General features: G+C 32.5%; 1 protein-coding gene across 5 annotated transcripts in view; it reads right to left on the bottom strand.

The window, feature by feature from the left end:
• Positions 1-3154: 3154 nt before the first annotated feature.
• LOC126656073 (fatty acid amide hydrolase-like) overlaps positions 3155-22982 on the bottom strand; it is a 51778-nt gene continuing 31950 nt past the window's right edge. For all 5 annotated transcript variants that reach the window (XM_056103666.1, XM_050350543.2, XM_050350542.2 and 2 more), the window contains 8 exons: positions 20338-20409; positions 6359-6439; positions 5732-5928; positions 5587-5655; positions 5033-5097; positions 4843-4904; positions 4309-4404; positions 3155-3435 (listed from right to left, as the gene is read on the bottom strand). In XM_056103666.1, coding sequence (XP_055959641.1) covers positions 3373-3435; positions 4309-4404; positions 4843-4904; positions 5033-5097; positions 5587-5655; positions 5732-5928; positions 6359-6439; positions 20338-20409 — 705 coding nt within the window. In that variant the 3' untranslated portion in view covers positions 3155-3372. The remainder of the gene's footprint in view (positions 3436-4308; positions 4405-4842; positions 4905-5032; positions 5098-5586; positions 5656-5731; positions 5929-6358; positions 6440-20337; positions 20410-22982) is intronic.

The following is a 22982-nucleotide window of genomic DNA, read 5'->3' as shown; positions in this document are numbered from 1 at the left end:
TTTAGCGACGGATGCATAAGACTCCGTCGCCAACCTATTCAATAAAATGATGCGTTTTATTAAAGATTACATTAGCGACGGACTTTATAAATCAGTCGCTAAAATCATCCAAAAATACTGGCGCCAATTTTCCGTCCAAAGCCGCCAAATTCTACAATGGATTAACGACGGAATTCCGTCGCTAACTGTTTTTTGGTGTATTTGGCGACAGTTTTTTGTTCTGTCGCCAATTCGGTCGCTAAAACAGCAAAATAGCGACGGATTTGCAGTCCGTCGCAAAAGTCCGCCGCTTTACCTTTTCGTTATTTCAGTAGAGGGTTTGAAGTTTTTACTTGATCGTTCTATGGATTTGGGGCTTACGCATGGTTTCTCCTACGCCGAAAATTAGGATCCTATCTTGATGCTTCAATTTGTGGACGACACCATTCTTTATATTCCTTACAACATTGAGCAGCTGAAAAACCTTACTCGTATTCTTAGATGTATTGAGTTGATCTCAGGGTTAAAGATTAATTTCCACAAGTATTCCATTATGGGTATTAATGCTAGCGAGATCGATCTTTTGTTAGTTGCGTAGGTGGTTGGCTGCATAGTTGAATCTTTTCCGATTAAGAATTTGGGTCTTCCTTTAGCTAACATGAATCTCTCTGTTCGTTCTTGGGACTATGTGGTGGAGCATTTCAAATCAAGATTGGCATTATGAAAAGGCTCACCTCTTTCTCCTGCAAGCAGGTTAGTTCTAATCAAATTTGTCATGTTCAACATTCCGGTCTTTTTATGTCTATTTTCAACATGCCAAGATCGATTAAGACTCTACTGGAATCATATACAACGTGCTTTCTCTAGAAAGGAGATATTAGTTCTCGAGTTCTTAGTAAAGTCTCTTGGAGGGTGATATGTCAGGATTTTAAAAGCGGTGGCTTAGGTACTTCTAATTTGCAGGTTAGAAATCAAAGTTTGTTATTTAAGTGGATATGGAAGCTAAGAGTTATTAATGATAACGCTCTATATTTCAAAGTGGTTTCGAGTTGTTCGGGGATGGTGGATTGAGATTTTTGTTTTGAACGAAGATGTTACTAAAATGTCGTTTATTTGGAAGGGTATCAGAAGGTCGTGCTGCATTGATAAGAATGTCTGGAATACCTTTGTTGTTAATGTTAATTTTAAGGTTGGGATGGGTAACTCTATTTTGCTTTGGAATGATAATTGGATGGGTGTTGGTCCGACTTCAGATATCTTCCCTAGACTTTATCAATTTTCAAATCAAAAGTGTGTCTCTATTGACGTTGTATGGAATGATGGGTGGCGTCGGCGTCGTAGATTAAGAAGTGTTGAATCGTTGATGCTAAGGGATTTACAAGCTACCTATAGTATGGTTATTCATCGCTTAGCTAGTCCGGATGAGGTGATATAGAAAGAAAAATCTGGAATTTATTCGGCAGCCTTGTTTTGTAAGCTGTTACATACTGTTTCTGCTGTTTTTTCTGGTAATGGAACTATTCGGCAGCCCTTTATAGAGCAGGTGGTGGCATTCTCAACTCGTGTAGTTGATGGCGTGCAGGGTAATGAAGCTGAGGTAGCTGGTTTAGATCGTGTTTTTGATGTAGGTGTTGCTGTTGACTCAAACCGTGAAGCTGTACTGGTTCCTACAGCTATTAATGCGGGGTTTGTTGGAGTGGATATGTTGAGTGTTAACAGAGGTAATTCAAATGTAGAGAATGGTCCAGTTGGTAGGCCTTATTCGGCTTTGTATGGGTATATGATGATGCTGATATGGAGAGCAGGAGTGGGGATGTATTGGAGGCGGAAGGAACTGTTGCAGGGGCTGTTTTGAACATCTTTCTTTAAGTATGGCATTCTCTGACCCCCCCCCCCCCCCCCCCCCCCCCCCCCGAGTTAAGTTTTTCGTTTGGCTAGCCGTTCATAACAGAATTCCTTTGCTTGCTTTTCTTGCTCAACGTTCTATTATCTCTTTGGATAACTCTCTTTGTTCGCTTGTGAGTTGGAAACTCAGGATCACATTTTTATTCACTGTGTTTTTGGTAGATAAAATTGGGTTAACATTCTTCAGAAGGTTGAGGTAATTTAGTGTATGCCAAATTTTTTTGTGGACTTCATGATTCAATGGCATCAAATTGTCTCATTCGGTCCGTATTCGAAACTTTGGAGGCTACTTTTATTCATCATGGTTTGGAAAATTTGGAAGTGCAGAAATGACAGGGTATTACATAATGTGGAGAAGAGCGTGGAGCATGTGATTTTCAAGAGTTTTTCTCATTCGATTTTTCTGTTTAAAATTTATAGTATAGATTTTACTAATACGGGATTAGATTTTTTTATAAATCCCGTTTGTATTTTGTTCTCCGGATTGTGATGTTTTGACCTTTTTACTGTGTCGTAGTCTCTAATGTGTTGTCTTGACCGTGCCACTTCTTATGCAAAAGTTCAGTGTTAAAGTTTTTGCCACTTCTTGTGGCTTTTTAATATACATAATATTTAGGCCTAATCACTCAAAAAACCCTCACCTTTAAACTTTTTTTCAATTCCACCTCGACGTTGAAAATTTGTCAATTTTACCCACTTTTAAATTTTCCGTTTTCAATTGTACCCCAATATTTTAATTTTTGTTAATTTTTTTACTTAAATGATAAAATCATTCAATTAATTAAGTCTAAACATGAAATTAAATTCTTTTTTATTCAAAAAAGATCAAATAAGTCTTTTATTTTTAAAAACTAACTAAAAACTATAGTAAAATTAACACTAAATTAAATTCTTAATTAATTTAACTAAATTTAAATAAATTTTAAAAATATACAATTAATATATGCGAGACGTGGAGAATGTTTTAAACAAATTTCCAAACATAAAAGACGTTAATTTAATTTTTCAGAGTACAATTGAAACACAAAAATGCAAAATAGGGTTAAATTGACAAATTTTCAACGTCAGGGTATGATTGAAAAGGGGCTAAAAGGTCGGGGTTTTTTAAGACATTAGGCCTAATATTTATAAAAAAAAATAATTCAAAATTTTGAATATTACATAAACTTGTGAAATATATTAAAGATGTGACTTTTTTTATTTCATTTGTTCATATTCTAACAATATAAAATATAAAATAAAATAATATAATATAATATAAATATAAATATTATAAAATAATCCATCTCTATAATAATTAGAACAATTTTTAATTATTTCATTGTGATAGTTTACATATTATGAATTTTATTTTTTGGTATTCTTCGCATTGAATTATTCTAAAAACATTATGACTAATATTAAATATTATTTAAATTTCACTCATATGTGGGGATAATACGACTAGTACATAATAAATTTCATTAATAGTATATCTTCTTGTTCTTTTTAGTCCTTCTTCAATATATCATAATATACTCTTGGCTTTTTGTAATTTGAAATGCGTAGAGCCTGAAACAAAAGGAATAAATTACCAATTGCAGTTCATCAGTTTACACAAGAACAGAGAAACAAATCTTAATTCTATCAGACACTTGATGTTTTTATGCAACATCGAATTAATGCATAGCAATCAAAGTAAAATATTAGAGCTTTAGTTTTGCAACTTTTTGTGACGTTAATTTACATATTATTTATAAAAAAAAAAATCAATTATATGCCGACAGACAAAGTCCCGCAAAAATAATAATTTTAAAACAGATTTAAATTTTTAGATACTTTCAAAATAAAATTTTCATTTCTAACTTTATTAGATTTACTAAAAAGAAAAAACAATATATACAATTAATTTAGGTTTAACCCATTTTAAAATCCTTAAACTTTCATATTTTGTTTCATTAAGTGCTTCAACTTTTATTTAACTTTCTCAAATCCTTAAACATTTATTTTTTGGTTCATCAGATCTATCAACTTCTATTTGATTTTCTCAGGTCTTTAAATTTGTGTTTTTTGGTTCATTAGGTCCTTAAACGAAGATCTATTTAAGGATCCAATGAACCAAAATATAAACAATTAGGAACTTGAAAAAGGCAAATTAAAGTTGAGGGACCTGATTAATTAAAAAATGAAAGTTTAAGGACCCGAAAAAGTCAAATAGAAGATAAGAGATCTAATGAACCAAAAATGTATAGTTTAAGGACCTCAAAATAGATTTCTCCATAAATTTATAACCGCGCACCATGTAATATAATATTTTAAACTATTCGACTCGATATGATTAGGATTCTTGTGTATAATTAAAGAAAAAAGGAACATTTTAGGGAGAAATAGGAAAACAAAAGATATGTAATGAGAAAAACTAAATCTGAAAATAAGTGAATGTACCTGCATAGCAAATGCAATGTCAATTAATGTAGGTTCAGACCATGGTTTGCCTATAAATTGGAGACCTATAGGCAAGCCCATATTATCATATCCAACCTAAAAATTGAAACCAGTATATTCATTAATAGTAGAAAAAGAGATAAAATGTATAAAAAGGGTTAATTATCTAAAAGTATTTGATTTTTTTGATTTTTTTATGTCCAAACTTTTTAAATTAGAAGATTTAGTCCTTATTTTAATTTTCAGTTTGAATTCTAGACTTTTGTTCAAATTAAAGTGAACAAATATCTAAATATATCTTTCATATTATTTCATAAATATAATTTGTTTTTTTACCATTAAAAATTTCAAATATAAAAGATATATTTGAATATTTTCTCTCACCTTTAAATAAATTACTGTAATTAAAATTGAAAAATAAAAAATTGGTTAAAGTTTATTATTTTAAAAATTTGGACCATAAACAAAAAAAAGTTAGAAAAAATGGGGTGTTTTTTTAATAATTAAACTAAAAAAGAAATAGCATATGATTACAGGAATAGTAACAGCTGGCAATCCTAGAAAATTTCCTGCAATCTGATACCGAACCAATGCAGCTGAAGAAAAATGAAAAAGTGGGTAAATATGTGTTGTAGTATAATATTCAAAAGGAAAATAATAATGATAATAATAATAACAAATAATAATAATAATAATAATAATAACAATAATAATAATGTGATACCTCCATTGACATAGTCAAGCTCTCCGGTGTGGAGAGCATCCTTCAAAATGGGATAGGCTGTTACGCTATGGCACGCAAGAATGATATCATGATGTATAGCATGTACAATTAGAGATCAAAGATATTGGAGGTTACTGAATTTTTAAATTATTTTAAAAAAGATATTTAATATTAGGCTATTTTTGGAGATCACTAAATTTCAAATTTTATTTCAAAAGATATTCCGATCTAATTTTGATGATGTGGCTATCCGAATTAGAATATTAAAATTATTTATAACATCAACAACCCAATTATACGACACGCGGGCTAGTATTCCATTTTACATAAGACATATAATTTGATAATATTTGCTGACGTGATATATATTCTTAAATTAGATCAACAAATAAATAAAATAAAATTGAAAAAAAACTTTATGAAATAAAAATAAAAAATTTATATCTTCCAAATAATGAATATAAGTTTAATATGTTTTTTTTTTTTGAAATAACTTAACATTTAGTGAGCCAAAATGTATTTGGCGCTTGCAAAATTAAGGAACGGCAACGTACCCTGTTGTCGGTGTAACAATCACATCCGCTTTCGCAAATATACTCTTGTGAAACTTCATTAAGCGATTCCTGAAAATACATTCAATTCATCATTTATTCATTGCTTTCAAAAGAAACGATTAAATCAAATATTGCTAGTTATTACCTAAGTTGTTGAGCCTTTACGTAGTCTTGGGCGGTGAAAGCACCGTACACACAAAGTGCAGCCCTCACGTCCCAACCTAACTCTTTCATATTATCATTGGGGAGATACCTACTCAGTGAAGTGCTGCATTCTGATCCAATTGTTATATAATGTGCTAGCCGCATCCCTTCAATCTCTGGTATCGTAACCTCTATTGTCTGTCTCACACATTAATTCACCCTCAAAACTAAATATACGTATATTTTTTACTGCAAAACGTGCCCTCTAAATTTGTGACACATGATCATTTAATTTAATTTTAATTTTTTTGAGCAATTAACTTTTAAACTTTTCGATTTTAGGTTAGATTATCCTATAATTTAGATTTTCATTGAAAAAATTAAGTTTTGGATAAGTTTATCGAAACAATTAGTGAACTCTCTAATTTATTTCTCACATCCTCGTTTCCAGTTTTTATTATATACATTTTAAAAATACAATTATAGATAATCTGATTTAAAATTGAAGAGTTTAAGGGTTAATTGTTCAAAAGAATAAAAATTGAAATAAATAATTCTGTGTTCCAAGTCCAGAGATGCATTAATTTTTTTCTTAAAAAAATTATTTATGTCTCAAATCATGCCTTACCTTCCAACCATATTTCTCTCGCGTTTCCTCTAATGCATCACTACAACATGTTTTAATATCATCCCTGCAATCATTAAACCACTAATTGACCCAATTAATGGTTTAACATCAACAAAATCCATCAAATTAGTCTCTTATATAAAATTATTGACTATGCACCCACCACATTTTCATTTCAATTCTATTTAGAATCATTTTATTAACAAAAACAACACTTTCTTATATTTTCTTTAAAATATTTTACTTCTCAAAATAAAATAGATATAGACAGTGGGGAAACTAGAATGGGTAAAATGGAATGGCCGACTCACTCCGGACCCGAGAGATCAATGAGTATCAAATAATTGTTTTAAAGTGAATTAAGTAATTATTTAAAAACATTGAGCATAACAATATGTCATTTGGTCTAAAAGATAAAAATAAATCAAACTCTATGCTGCTCGGTCTAAACAAATAGCTGAACAACGTATAGTTCAACTAAGCAAAACAATTTACCCCATCTGAACAAAAATTTTGATTTCATCACTGCATATAAAATATAATATCTATTCCGAAAGAATCAAATAGTTATTCCTTAATTTTAAATATAATATTATTTCATAAATAATGTAGAATTACAATTTCATAAAATTATTAACTTTTTACATATGAACCATAATAAGAAATAACTATTCCATATGGAATATTCATATATTCTATTGATTGTCAATTCTATAAATCATACATATAATCAATTTTGTCTCTCTCAAAAATTGATATGTTTGTATTCAAAATATCTTAATTTACTTTTTACGTGTACGAAATAAAATAAAGTAAAAATAAATTTAAAATTAAAATTTATACAGTTAGTATTACGTTGAGACATTTTAGAATTCAAATTTCTAACAATTAATTAAATAATATGTGGCTCAATTTTAAATATCTGTATTTTTTGTAAGATTAAACTAAATAAAAATATCAAAATAATCATCATTCAAAAATAATTTAAAATACAAAATGTTATGCCTCACAGATAGGTTTGCTCTCAGAACATAGTAGTTTTTGTTCTTTGGAGTTTTTTTTAATGGATATTACATCTTTGTGTCATTGTCTATCATGGTCGAATGATGATCATTACCACTCATACAATCCTAGCCAGCAACCAGTTAGCCTTCCTCTATAAGAAATGAAAGTGTGGATGACGGTAGGCGAAGAAGAATATGAAACTCTTCATGACTGGGAATCAAAGAGGATAGCTTGAAAATTGTATTGTTAGCTAGCCTGTGAACCTAATTTTGACTATAAAAGAGATAACCACTTCCTAGGGTAATAAAGAGTGATCAGATTTTAGGTAAGTGTTCCAAAATTTTGGTTATAGAGAAGTTTAAGTAGGTGCACTTGGCTATAATAACTCCCCTCTCAACATGATTCCATGAGAAAAGTTTTCTAAAATAGAATCGCTATCCTCAAGAGCAAGTTATGTCATTTGGATCATGTTACAATCAAATTCTAGGGACTGCAGTCAGCCGCTTCCCTTGTAGTCGTTGGCTTGTTGTAACAATTATACTCACTTAAAATGTTCGCCTTTTGAATGAAAATAGATGTATTTTGCGCTATTGGGAAATATTTAGACTAATTGGGGAACAAAAAACTGCAAATTTTTTTATTGATAAAGTGTTAATCAACAGAGAAAATTACTAGAGATAACTTCATTACACTTAATAGCTACATGTGGAAAAAAAATCACTTTTAATGGTGAAGATAGTGAAAAGTAGTTTTATTGTTTTACACTTTGAGACTCTAAAAGATAGGAAACGAGCGCTTGAGGAAGGGCCATGGGATAAGACAGTCTAATTGTGTTTGAAATTACGTTGAGATGAAGTTTACAATAACTCCATTATTGATTCAAATACATAAGTTATCATTAATGTGTTCGAATAAAGAAGTATTTTTTTTTAGGGTCACATATTGGTGTGAGCGAAGAAGTGGATCCTAGTGTTTCAAGGGATTTTTTAGATAAATATATTCATTTGAAAGTGAACAATACCAAACCTTTAAAAAGGGGATTGAAAGTTAAAGTTGATAATGATGGAATTGAGGTGAAGACTGCCCGATTTGTGATATTATCCTATAATTGTGGTATTATTGGACATCCTTTAATAGAGTGTCATTAGATATGGAGGAATGATGGATCACTTCATAAGTATAATGATCTAATCATAACTTTTCCAGTTCAATCGAATAGTAATAGAGAAAAAATAATGAAAACTAATTACGGACTAGTTAGAGGACACAGAAGAAGTATGGATATTGGAGTGGATTATACATCATTAGCAACGGGGAGAGAAAACTCAAGGAAGATGAATCATAAAAGAGGTAAAAATTGGAGAACCATAAAAACAAATTAGATTTGATCCTTAAAATTGAAGAATATGTAGGAGTTGATGTTGGTGTAACTATATAATCGTAATTTAAATAGTTGATGTTGGTGTTACTAGAGATTGATATTGATAGAGATTACAAGCCTAATGGAATCGATATTATGGCGCAAATGATGTCAAAATTTAAAGAAGGGGGAGAAAGAAAAATTGGACTCAAAATCAGGTCCATAAAGGAGTTGAAAAGCCCAACTTTCGAGCAACCATATTTAAAAAAAGCCCCAATTTAGAAATAGGGAAAAATATTACCATTTTTAGATATTTCCAACATCGTTGTGAATGAGACAACGAGGTTAGGAAATCAAAAAGGGAAGGAGGATGATGTTTTGTAGATTGAAAAACGAGAAACATTATCTCTTATCATTGAGTGTGATAATGATGAGGAGATTGTTAATGTTTCAACGGTGGAACCTACTTTGCAGGTCTGTCAATCCCATTGATGGCATTGTGTTGGAATGTTCAAGGGTTGGCCTGCCCTAAAACGTTTAGAAATATTTTTGACCATGTTCATCAATTGAAGCATGCAATATTTTTCTGTGGAAACTCGTATGAATGGGTTCCTTGGTGTTGATATTGAAGGAATGGGTTCATCGTTTTAGCAGTGGACCATTCGAAATAGGCAGGAGAAAAAGTGGTATCTACCATAATGGCAGCCAGAGCGGAGGAGTTCTTCTAGAGAAAAGTGGTCTGCCAATTCGGCAATAACCAAAACGCTAGTAACAGACGACGACAAACAGTTTGACTGCACCACATTAAGAGACTTTTGTGAGAACCTAGGGATAGACTTAAGATTCACATTGGTAGAACACCTGCAAACAAACGGAATGGCAGAAGTCACAAACCAGATAATATGCAAAGGGTTGAAGAAGAGACTAGATGAGGTAAAAGAGAACTGGGCAGAAGAACTACACAATGTCATATGGGCGTACAGAACAACACCAAGGAAAGTAACGGGTAAACCCCCTTTAAGCTGACATACAAAACCGAAGCCGTTATACTAGTAGAAATCGGAATACCAACGCTGAGAATAAGACACTTCAATGAGGAAACAAACAAAGAAGAAAATTGCTTATCCATAGATCAATTAGAAGAAAGAAGGAACCATGCAGGTGTAAGAGCCGATTCCTACCGTAACCAAGCAGCCAGGTACCAAAATAAAAAGGTGCGGTCCCGCAAATTCCAAATAGGGGACCTGGTCCCCGAGATGCGGAAATAGGCAAAGACAATACAGGAGTGAAAAAACTGCAAAGCAACTGGGAAGGACCATATTGCATAAAAAAACAGCTGAAAAGAGGGGCATACCGACTAGAAACAAGAGAAGGAGAAGAAGTACCTAGGTTCTAGAATATAGAGCATCTAATAATGTATTATGAATGAATTAACAATAAAAAGTAGAAGAGATGAAGTTTCACCTCAAAATAAAAAACACCAAGATAGAAGCGAGAAAAAAAATTATTTCAGAAATATTTCTGAAAAGGCAACAGCCAAATTATATGAGAAACATTTCTCATAAGGCAACGGCCAAAAAATTTGAGAAACATTTATCATAAGGCACATCCAAATCACATGAGAAACATTTCTCATGAGGCAACATCCAAACAATTTGAGAAACATTTCTCACAGAGCAAAGACCAAATCACCAGAGAAACACTCCTCATAAAGCAACAGCAAAGCAAGAAACAAAAAAAAAACAACAAACAACAAACAAAGAAGAAAAGAAGAAACACACAACGAAAGAAGCAAACAAAACAAGATGTACTTCCAAAAAGATTGATCAGCAAAATGTATAAATACAACTATTAGGTAATCAAAGCTAGTAAAAAAAACAACAACAAAAGCTACATCACCTATCCACCATTAAGAGTGTTCAAAAACTCAAATTGACAAATCAGAAAAGGCGTGCTAGCGTCAGGAACGATTAGTGGCTAAGAAGAAAAGGGTGCAAGAAGCCCAAAGATAAAGGAGGAAGATTATGATGAGTAACTGAAGGAGCACTGGTAGGAACGGGAGCAGGAGAAGAACTCGGAAGAGCAGCGGGCAAAGAGCCTCTTTCTTTGAATCAGCCAAAGCACGACGAGCTTATTCCTTCAGCAAATTAACATCAACAGCTAAGAATGACGTATCTACACCTGTATTAACAACCAAGGCGTAATCTCAGATCTGCCTCCGATATAACTTCAGCCTACGGGAAAAAAGGATGCAAGAATCCTTGTACTCCTCCTCAAGAGAAGCATGGTTTGACTGAAGATTCTGAAGATCAGCCCGCAGAGCAACAATATGTCTTCTTTGAGCCTCCAGATTGGCAATAGCGGACTTAACCTGATTAGATATAAATCGGAGGTCAGCACTCTCCACCGCCAGTTCATATTCCTTGGGAATGTACCTCTCCTGTGCAATTCGCACCCCAACAGTACAAAACTATTGGATATGACATCATACAATTCATTACTACGATGGTGTTTCCATCCTCTCAATAAAGTATCAAAGTTGGTGAAGGATGCCCAAGTCATTTCGTTAGTTACCATAAGGTAGAACGAGATGAGAACTGGTGTGAACGGAAGCACTAGGGACACCAACAGTTTTATCACCAACCGCCTTAGGAGAGGAGGTTGAATGGATGTGTGCGTCATCATGGAGACAACGAGAAGCTGTTGTAGGCACCAAGGAAATAGTCACAGCCGTAGAAGAAAAGGGATGGGCCAAAGGGGAAGGAGTATCCTCAGCAACCTCAGCAGAAATGGAGACAGATGTCCCATCATTAGCGACCGAGATAACCCGAGAAGAAGGAGGTATATCCGGCTAAGGAGGTTCCTTTGGCCACCTCTCTTCTTCAAAGGAAAGGCCATAGAATCTTCCCGATGGCATTTGCGAGAAACGATCGGAGCCGTCTCACCCCAAGTAAGAACAATATAAGCTGGTAAAAGAGGGCTACACAGCATAAAAAGACAAGATGTGTACAAAAACAAAAAAGGGGGCAACACCAAACACGCCGAAAGAGAACCAGAAAGAGACACATACTGGTGGAAGGAATGACATCTTCTAATAAAGGAGCAGGAGGAGCACACAAACGCCAGACGTAGTCACTAATCAAAATGGCATATGATGTCTTCTCAAAGTAGGCATTCCCTACCCGATTCATAAGGTCTTGATCAATCTTAGATATTTCAAGAGAAGGCTTCTGTTCAACATGTGAGCGCCAAGGCTGGGGCCCAAATGACTCACTAGGATAAGAAATGAGGAAGAACATGTCATTTCATTTTTTCAGAGAATTAGGGATGTCCTTAAACATCTTCGACCCACACCTGAAACTCAAAGTAAAAAAAGACCAATTCTACGGTTGTAAGGAGAGTTGAACTAATAGTGCAACCGGGTCGGCGTTAGTTGCTTCCCATGAAAATAATAAAGCGACTTCAAGCAAATTATCTGGTGGATGGAGTTGGGATGTAGTTAAAAGAGAGCGATACCCTAAACATTAAGGAAACAAAGTATCAAGGAGTCGAAAATAAAAAGAAAGACCACCTAGCAATTGCTCTTCAAAAACAAATGAAGGTAGAGGAGGAGGAAAGGAGTTTGAAAAGACATCATCGTTAGGCACTTCCATGTTAAACTCGTTGGGCACGCCATAAAAACCTTGAAAGGTAATAAGAACCTTCCACTTGTAACAAATAAGGAAACTTCCTCAAAGAAGCAACGTCAAATCTATAACCTTCAGCCATGAGTAGAGAACAAACAAAAACAAGAGGAAAAGAAGAAAGAGGAGAATAAGATATAGAAAGAGACAAAAAGAATATGAAAGATGATGACAAAACAAAACAGTAGAGGGTTTTAAACAATTTTTGAAATTAGAAATTGGAAATGAAACGGCGGCAGTACCCGAAAGGGTGCTAAACGAGTACAATTTGGGGGGGGGGGGGGGGAGTTAATGATGGAATCATATAAAATTCCACATTGCTAAAGTAAGGAGAGACCCACACGCTAGCCTATAAATACATAGTCCAAAACCACTCTCAAGGGTACGTAGTATTCTTACACATGTGAATGGTGTTTTATTGAGACAATTATGGTAAATATGGGTGTTAATAGAATTTCGATATCTAAAACATGAACTGCATTAAATTAGTTAATTTTGCTTTCCTACTTAATAGTATGGTGGAGGGTGAAGTCACACCTAGCATGGGATTAAAGTACGAGGCCCTTTATCCCCTTACTTGTTCTTGATTTATGCATAAGGGCTCTCTAACCTCATTAATTTGTAGTGGATGAAAACTTGTCACACAATGTTGGTTTTGGGGTTAATTGCCAAGTATCATATATATGTTTATAGAAATTGGCCTAATTTTTGTACATGTAAATGTTGATGAAGTAAAGGGTATCAAAGAAATGGTGCAGGTTTATGGCAAGGCTTCATGATATGGCAAATATTTTGACAAGTCGGCTCTATCTTTTAGAAAGTGAATCGGTCTAAATATGATGGACCAACAACAATAGATCATTAAATTCCTACTGTAAATTTCCATAAGAGATATTTGGAGCTTCTATCTATAGTGGGAGGAAGAAAATAGGATAGCCTCTAATATATTAAAGACGGGGTTTGGAAAAAACTTCGCTTATGGAAATCAAACATTTTTTCCAGTTAAGACGAACAAGTCTTGCTTAAGGTTATCATTCAAGCTATGCCTACGTATTATATAAATTGATTCAACATTCTCATAAGCGTAATTACTACTCCCTCCATCCCAATAGAGTTGTCCACTTTGAGAAATTTTTTTGTCCCAAAACTCTTGTCCACTTTCAAAAAGTAACTAATATTTACACTTAATTTTCTATATTACCCCTATTTAAAATCCACTAATAAGTAAATTGAAAGTAAATTGTAAGTGGACCCTACATTAATTAGGGGTATGACAAGAAAAGTAAGGAAAATTTTACAAAACACATAAAAAATAATTGCTTTTCTTAAACTGTGTGATAAAGGAAAAGTGGACAACTCAATTAGGACGGAGGGAGTAGTATTGAAAATTTATGTAATAAATTCTTATGGGGGGAGTAAAGAAGGATGAAGAAATATACAATGAGAAGATGGAAATTGATGTGAAAACCAAAATGCCAAGAAGGAATGGGCTTTAGAGACTCGAAATGCTTTAACAACGCCTTGCTTGCAAAATAAGGATAGAGGATCTTGATTCAACTTGAAATCTACATGCAAGGCAGCCACATTGTCGGAGTTGGCTAAAAAAGTGTATGATAATTTACAGCAAGTCTAAGCTCTGCTGTATCGAGGTTTTTTAATTTTTTATGTCGATGCCTCTTATCTTTATTTCCTGGAATTGTAGAGGAGGGCTTCCGAATATCAGGAAAGATATATTCATTAAAAAGATAGTTTCTTCTAATAACTTAGCGTTTATTGGTTTGGTGGAGTCGAAAAAGGAAATTGTTGATAATTTTTTTGTTAAAAACCTTTGGCCTAACTTGGATTTTTCATTTGATTGGGTTCCATCTATTGGAGCTTCGAGTGGTTTACTTCTTATTTGAAATACTATTTTGCTGAGTAATGTTTCAGTATCGGTGCGAGATGGATTTGTTTGGATTCTGTTCATAATAATGCCTACTATCGTCACATCCTTATTTATGCTAGCAACTTGGCTTCAGAAAGGTTATTATTTTGGCATGAGTTGAGTTTACTTGCAGTTGGGTTTGTGAGCAATGTTTTTGTTAGTGGAGATTTTAATGAAACTATGATTCTAGAGGAGAGATGGAATGGTTCGGGCTATAAGGCTTCTATGTTGGCACTTCGAGATTTTGTAAATAATTCGGAGTTATTGGACTTACCCTTACATGAAAGGCTTTTCACTTGGCAGAACTCAGTTTCTAAATCAAGAATTGACAGATGCTTGGTTCCGGCAACCGCATGTACTCTTTGGCTAAACATTTCATTAACTGCACTTCCTAATGGTCAATCAGACCATGTTCTGATTTGTTTTCGCTTTGTAAATGGTTTTGATTAGGGTCCAAAGCCTTTCCGCTCGGTGGATGCGTGGTGGGATCATAGTGAGTTTGGTGACTTTGTGAAGAACAGCTGGGATGTAGCTTGCGGCAACTCCCCAAATCTTATTCAGAGACTAAAGGACCTTCGGCATACAATTCAATGTTGGAACTCTGAGGTCTTTGGGGATCAGAATAAGATTATTCAGGATCTCTCTTAGAAGATTCAGGTTAAGGATTTAGCAGCAGAGTTGAGAATTTTGTTAGAGGTAGAGAATACCGAATTGAGCAACCTAAAAGTTTCATTATGGGAGGCTGAAAAGAGAAACTGGATCTCTTTGGATTCAGAAATCCAGAGTAAAGTGGAACTTGGAGGGGGACAAGAACACTAAATTTTTTCACATCATAGCTTCTAGCCATTATAAAAACAACTATATTTCTTCAGTGGTAGTGGAAGGTACTATTTTTCAAAACCTAAGGATATTTGTCTTCACATCAGAGAATTATATAGTAAGCTTTATAGTCGGCAGGTGGGGGTGGACTTTGATATTTCAGGCCTTAACTTTGCTAGATCAGTAATCTGCAGGCAGATTCGCCGGTTAAGTTGTTTGAGGAGGCTGAAATTTTCAATGCTCTCTGTTCTTGTGGAGTTAAGAAAGCGCCAAGCCTAGATGGTTTTAATTTTTATTTCTATAGGAAAGCTTGGCTTGCGATGAAGAATGCTATTATGGAGTTGTTTTTGAATTTTCATAGATTTAATATCTTGCCCAGAGGTATTAATTCTTCTTTTATGGTGTTGATTCCTAAGGTAGCAGGTTCGGCTAATATAAAGTATACCGTCCTATTAGCTTAGTCAATGGCATCTACAAGTTACTTTTCTAAGGTGCTTTCTCGAAGGCTAGCGTTTATGCTTTCATCTGTGATCTCGGATAATCACCATGCTTTCCTAAAGGGTCGAAGAATTCTAGAGTGTTTTATGATAGCAAATGAATTAATTCATATTTCTATTAGGAGGAAGGAAAAATTACTTGGTCTAAAGCTTGACTTTCATAAGGCATTTGACAGTATAGTCTGGGAGTATCTGTTCTCGATTATGCGATGTACGAATTCTCCAGCTAAGTGGATTGAGTGGATATCATGTGGTTTGTCTACACCAACTACGGCGGTGCTAGTTAACGGCAGTCCTCTTGATCCTATTCCGCTTAAGAGAGGTGTGCATCAAGGTGACCCAATTTTGCTATCTATTTCTCATTGTTGTGGAAGTTCTGAAACGTTTACTGAGTAAATCATAGGAGCTTGGGTTTACTAAGGGTTTTTCTTTCTCAGATGATCATGATCCCATCTCTTTACTGTAGTTTGCATATGACACCATTCTTTATCTTCCATATGATATTGAACAGCTTAGGAACTTGCCTTGGATACTTTGCTGTTTTGAGTTGATCTCTAGGTTGACAATTAATTATCATAAAATTTCTATTATGGGAATAAATGTACCTGAGGCTGATTTGTTAGTTGCGGCACAAGTAGTTGGGTGCAAAATTGATTTTTTTCCTATCAAATACCTGGGTTTGCCTTTGTCGAATAGAAAGCTCTATGCTCGTTCTTGGGACTCCGTGGTTGAACGCTTCAAATCTCGCATGGCTTTGTGGAAGGGCTCTCTGCTTTCTTCTGCAGGACAGTTAGTTCTCATTAAATCGGTTCTCTTTAGCGTTCTGGTTTATTTCATGTCTTTGTTTAAAATGCCTGGCTCAGTTCAGAATCAGCTTGAGTCGTATATGATGCGTTTTTTATGGAAGTGTGATATTTCCTCTCGAGTGTTGAGTAACGTTTCTTGGAAAGTAATTTGTTATGAATTTCAGAGTGGCAATTTGGGCATCTATAATTTAAAAACTAGAAACCAGAGTCTTTTTTTTAATGGGTTTGGAAAGTGAGAATTAACAATAGAGCCTCTCTTTGGTTCAATATTGTTTCAAGTTGTTGCAATATTGTGGATTGGAATTCTTTAATAAATGGTGATATTAAGAAAATGTCCTTTATATGCAAAGGCATTAAGAAAGCTTGTTGTGATGATAAACGTGCTTGGGGTGTTGTAATTACTAATTTGAGTTATAATGTTGGAGAAGCACTTCAATTTCTCTTCAGAATGACAATTGGAGCGGTATTGTTACGACAAATATTTTGTTTCCTCGGTTCTTTAAACTTTCGAATCAAAAGCAAATTACTATTAGTGTTATTTGGCGGGAGGGATGACATTAGAGGTGGCGTTTGAGAAGTGATGAGTTATTATTGTATAATAATTTATTATCTCTTTTTAACATGATTTCCTGTCGTGTGGATCAAATTGACATAGTTTCGTGGAATGGCAAGTCGGGAGTGTATACGCCATCTTCTTTTTGTAGGGCCTTATCTGCTGTTAATAATATGGAAGGAGGTGTTCAAGCTGCTGGGAATTTTATTTGAAGCTGCCACTGTGCCGGGAATGTCTCCTTTGGAGGACATAATTCTGCTGTCAATGTTTTGCCTATTTCTGACCGACATTTTTGGACAACTGTTGCTGATGTCTCTTACCGGAACTCATCTACTGTTTTTGTTGTTCAACTCCGACCTGCTGCTGTCTCTGACCAGAACTCATATGCTGCTTCTGCTGTTCAAATTCGACCTGCTGCTGCTGTTGTTCCTGGCCGAGCTGTTGTCCCTACTGCTGCTTTCATGGAAGACGCTACTTTTGTTCATGGCCGTGCTGCTATTGCTGAGTCCAGCAATCCTTCTTCAAGTGTTGCAGCTGGTCCGCCTAATTTTAGTATAGCAGGAAGACGTGTTGAGGCAGCCGCTAGCGAGGTAACTGTGAACATGTTTTCAGAAGTGTGGAAATCAAAAGCGCCACCACGAGTCAAGTTTTTTATTTGATTAGCTTTGCACCATAGAGTCCCTTCGTTGGAGTTTTTGGCTCGTCGCTCAATTATAACGATTGATAACTCCTTATGCATTCTAGGTGGGTTAATGGAAACTCAAAACCACATCTTTATTCATTGTTCTTTTGCTAGAGGCATTTGGTGCGATATATTGCAAAAACTTAATGTGGTATCTACTTTTTTTGATTTTATGGTACAATGACAGTTTATTATTCCTAGAGGTCCTCAATGGAATTTATGGAGGATTCTATGGTTTCTTGTGGTATGGGATATTTGGAAGTGTCGCAACGAGGATTCTATGGTTTCTTGTGCTATTTAATTGTTTTTTCTAAGGCAGTTTTTCTTTACAAACATTGTAATAGGGATTTTTCTTTTTCAAGTTTGGATTTCTTTTAGAATCCTTATTGTATTCTTTTCTCTGGACCGTGATCTTCTTTTTAGCTTTCTCTTAGTCGTAGCCTATAGTGAGCCACCTTAAGTGTGTCATTTTTGTGCGAAAACTTTGAACTGGCTTGCCACTTCTTGTGGTCTAATATATATTATTCATAAAAAAAAAGATTTACATGAAGAGATATTTCAAATATGGTACTTTTCTTAATGATATTAGCCCAAAAATGGCTTCCTACACATGGATATCGTTATGTGGGGAAGAAAGGTGTTGATTGGTAGTATTAGGTGGAAAATATGTAATGGCCATCAAATCTCTATTTATTCTTATGCATAATGCATGGGTTCCTGGAGAAAGAACATTTAGAACAATCAGCCACCCTTTAGATCTCAACTCAAATGTGAGTATTCTAATGGATGCATATGGACAAAGAGATAAAGCCAAGATTTAGGCAAATTTTATTCTAGCTTATGTAGAATGCGTTTCAAATATTCCCTTTGCAAGAACGGTTGAATGTGATTTGGTTAGGTAGAATTATGAGAAAACGAAAGTTATCTTATTACAAGTGGACATAGATTGGTTTTGTAAATGAATTTTCAGCTCTCAATGTTTGGAGCAACTAGTAGCTTGAAATGGTGGAAGTTCTTATAGAAAACTACCATTACCTAATATATTAAGATCTTCTTATAAAGTTATCTTCATGGAATTAAACTTTGTAGATCACCAATTTTTTTCCAAATTATATAAAGGTCACTAAACAAACTTTTCTTATAAAATGGTCATTGAACTATATCTTTTATTACAAAATAGTTCACCCATATAAAACGTACCGTTTTCATGTGAAAATACAACATTTTTGCTTACGTGGCAAGTCAAATTTCAAAAAGGAACATAGTTCAGTGATCTTTTTATAATAAAAGGTATAACCCAATTTTTTTTTTTTATAATTCACGAAAAGTTTAGTGTTCTTTTTATAACAGCAGAAACATTTTTGTAACAAAAGGTATAGTTTAAGGACCATTTGGTAAGAAAAATTTGTTTAGTGACGTTTTTGTAATTTGAAAAAAGTTTAGTGATTTACAAATTTTAATATCCTATTTTCATATTTAGTTGCATGTCAAATCTTATTTGATCCTCATAGAAATGAAAATAGATAACACTTATCTTATTTGTAATCTTGATTATGAAAATGGTATGCGTTCATCTTGATTATGTAAGGAAAGTTTGGGTACATAATAGATATTGGTGTATCCAAAACTTTATGATAAATGATTATGGGGTACTAAAGAACATGATTTTCTAGTCTTTGGGGATCTTTTTGAATGATTTGAAATAATATAAAATGCATTATGTTTTGTACTATTGGTAAACCTGTAAACCATTTTTCAGGTATATGAGTTCATGACAGCAAAAAGGGAAATGAGCCCATAATTGCAGTAGAACATAAATAAGGTTGTAGTATGATAGAGGATCAAAGATGGATCAACCAAGGAGGGATGTGTTATGTGTTGATGTAGTGCTTAGACGTAAATAAGGTTTAGACGTAATAATGTTTCATTTGTAATAGAGGTGGCCATGGGCCGGGTCAGCCCGTGACCCGGCCTGGAACCGGCCCGGTCAAACCCGGAACCGGACTAAAACCGGTCCGGAAACGTATAAAGGGCGGTTCCGGGCCGGTTTCATATTTGTTGAACCGTGAACCGGCGGTTCCAGGTCGGAACCGGCGGTTTAAAGGTCGACCCGTTGATAAAAAAATATATATTGTATATTTTTAATATATATATATTATATTTTTATCATATAATATATTTACTTTTTCAATAAAATATATGTTATATTTGTTTTAGTTAAATTTTTTATTAATATTTTAATTTAAAAGAAAAAAGAATTTATTTTCTTGTAATATTATCTCCGTGAGTTATTTTATTGTTAAATTACATTTTTTAGTAATTAAATTTTAATTTTTTTTAACCGTCCTAAATCGGAACCGTCCGGTTCCAAACCGTCATGGAACCGTCTCTTAGACGGTTCCGGACCGGTTCAACTTTTTCTTGAACCGTGATCCGGCGGTTTCGAACCGAAACCGCCGGGTTATGAACCGTGGCCACCTCTAATTTGTAATGCTTCATGCATCCTTTATGATCAATATATATATATATATATTTATAGTAACAGACTTTAGTAACAGACAGACTTAATCGATTTAAAGTAATTCAAACGTCAAAAATACAATTAATCTAATAAGATAATATATATAGAAAGACAAAATATATCGCTAACCTCTCCATATCTTGCCAGAGTGACGTTTGTAATTGGACTTGTAGAATTCAATATTGGAAAATACAGCTTTGGCTGCCAATCAAGGTAAAAACTAAAAGTTTACTTTGTAAATAGCGGTGATGATAAATTGATATATATGAGGCAAAATATTATTATCAATTTATAATTATAAATAATTTGATCATTAATTTTACGTGTTTAATTATATCCGAGCATAACTAAAAAAGATAAATAATGAAAATAATGAAAATAAAATATTTTTTAATTTTTTAATTTATTTTAATAATAAATAATCTTTAATTGAAAAAAATTTATAAAAAAAGTTAAATTATCTAGAGCAAATTACGTTAAGGTCACTGAGTTATACCATAATTAACAGTTTGCTATCTCTTGTTCAAAAATCTACTTAATGGTTCTTCCATTTTAATTTTGTTAACTATTAAGCCACTCTATTAATTTGAGGGACTAAAACTTTTAACAGAACTAAAATAGATGTACCAAATCGTTTGATAAAATTAAAAGTGATGTATCAAATCGTTCACGAAATTAAAAATTAGGTATCAAATCGTTTGAAAGCAAATATCAAAATTAATGAAGGGACCTAATAGTTAACGGAATTAAAACTGAAGAACCATTTAATAAATTTTTAAAATAAAAAATTTCAAACTGTTACTTAAAATGTACCTCAGGGTCTAGAGACGAAGCTAGAGTAGGGCCAGGTTGTGCCTTGGCCCTACCTCAAACTTCTTCAAAAAAATTATCTCTAAAATATTTTAATTAATTTATTCTATAAAAGATACCTTATATGAAATTTCTAAAAAGGCTTCATGTGTTAAAAATATCCGATAATTTAGTCTTTTTTAATACTACCCTGATGCTAAAAACTGGTCAATTTTATCCTATTTTATATTTCTCGTTTCAATTGTACTCTTAAGCATTAAATTGATTTTTTTTTTCATTTGAAAAAAGTTCAAAAAGTCCTTTAGTTTGAATTTTTACATTAAATTGACCTTTTTTCAAGAACCAAATAAAAAATGTCAATTTAATGCTTAAAGGTACAATTGAAACGAAAAAATATAAAATAGGATAAGACTAATCAGTTTTCAATGTCAAAATAGGACTGAAAAGAGAATAAAAGGTCAGGTGTTTTTAAAACATTAGATCTTATAAAAATATATTTTTAATGTATATCTTCATAGTATGATATTTTAATTTTTTTTTAATTAAACTGTGCCGTACCTCAAATTACGGTCTAGTCAAAGTAATTTACTCAATTATCTTTTTAGTTTTATTAAAAATATAGTTATGATTAAATTAGCACTTAAAAGCTAAAATCATAAATTTATTTAGTGAAATGTCAGTCAATTTGGTCATAAATATGATATTTAAAATCAATTTGCTTTAAAATTATCTGACTTTTATAAATTAATTTTAAAAAATTAATAACTTTTATATTTATTACGTCTTAATCTAAACTTTAATAAATTAAATTAATAATTTAAGAAATTAAGCTGACCATATCCTAGAACTCTTTTTTTTTTAAGAATCCGATCATATTCTAGAATTCTTAAATATGTTTTGATTTATTTTAAAAATAATAAATAAAAGAATTTATTACAATTTGAGAATAATATCTATAAAATAGAGAAATAATTTTACATATCCATTTTTTTATCAAATTAAAAAATTACAACAATTTGATCCATTAATTTTAAAATTGTTGATAATTATATATAATTTTCAATTTAAATTTATTTTTAAAATATGTGGCGTTATTTCAACTTCATCATCATTTATATACAAACTATTCATCAAAAAGAAAATTGGTTGATCTTGATAGTTATGTTTAGAAGTCAATATTTCTAAAGTTGATTTATTTTTATTGGAAATAATCTAAAAGATAGTAGATATTCATTCTATTATGGCAAACTAAATCTTTGATTGTATCTTCTTAAATATTATTTAAAATAATAAGTAAGGAAAATAAATTAATAAGTAACAATTACAATTTTATATTAATATATTAGAGAAAATAATATTATAAATTTATGTTTAAATTATTTGACACACATCTATTATACTTTTTATTTTAATTTTTACTCAATAAATTAATGAACTGGTAATTTATAGATAATTTAATAGTCCTATAAAATAATAAATATGGTATGCCCACAACTATATTAATCTATAGAGATTACATTGTACAGTTTTCACAATTTTTTTTAGTTTACATTAAAAATTAAGTACTCTACTAAAATATATAAATATCGAATCCAATTTTAATCTATGAATTTTAAGATGCAGTTATTGAAATGATAATAAATATATAAAATGAATAATAAATAATAATCACTCTTATATTATTCCTAAATAAATATATAAATAAAAATACATAATAATAAAAAAAATTCAATGCAGTTTTTAATAATTTTATTTTTTATTTTTGCAAGATGAACATAATACTCAAACCATTTTTTTATTTAATTTTAATTGTTTTTGAACTTGCTAATTTATGAGGAAATTTATTTTAGACCTTTTTAACAAAAGTCGATAAATTATTTCATAGCTAAATGTACATATTAGACCCTCATGTTTGTTCGTTTTTGAATTTAGACCCTAGTGAACTTTTTTTTATGGAGGTATTT

Source organism: Mercurialis annua, linkage group LG7 (genome assembly GCF_937616625.2).
Source record: "Mercurialis annua linkage group LG7, ddMerAnnu1.2, whole genome shotgun sequence".
NCBI lineage: Eukaryota > Viridiplantae > Streptophyta > Magnoliopsida > Malpighiales > Euphorbiaceae > Mercurialis > Mercurialis annua.
Note: the sequence above shows the minus strand (reverse complement) of the source record. Positions and strands in the feature narration are given on the sequence as shown.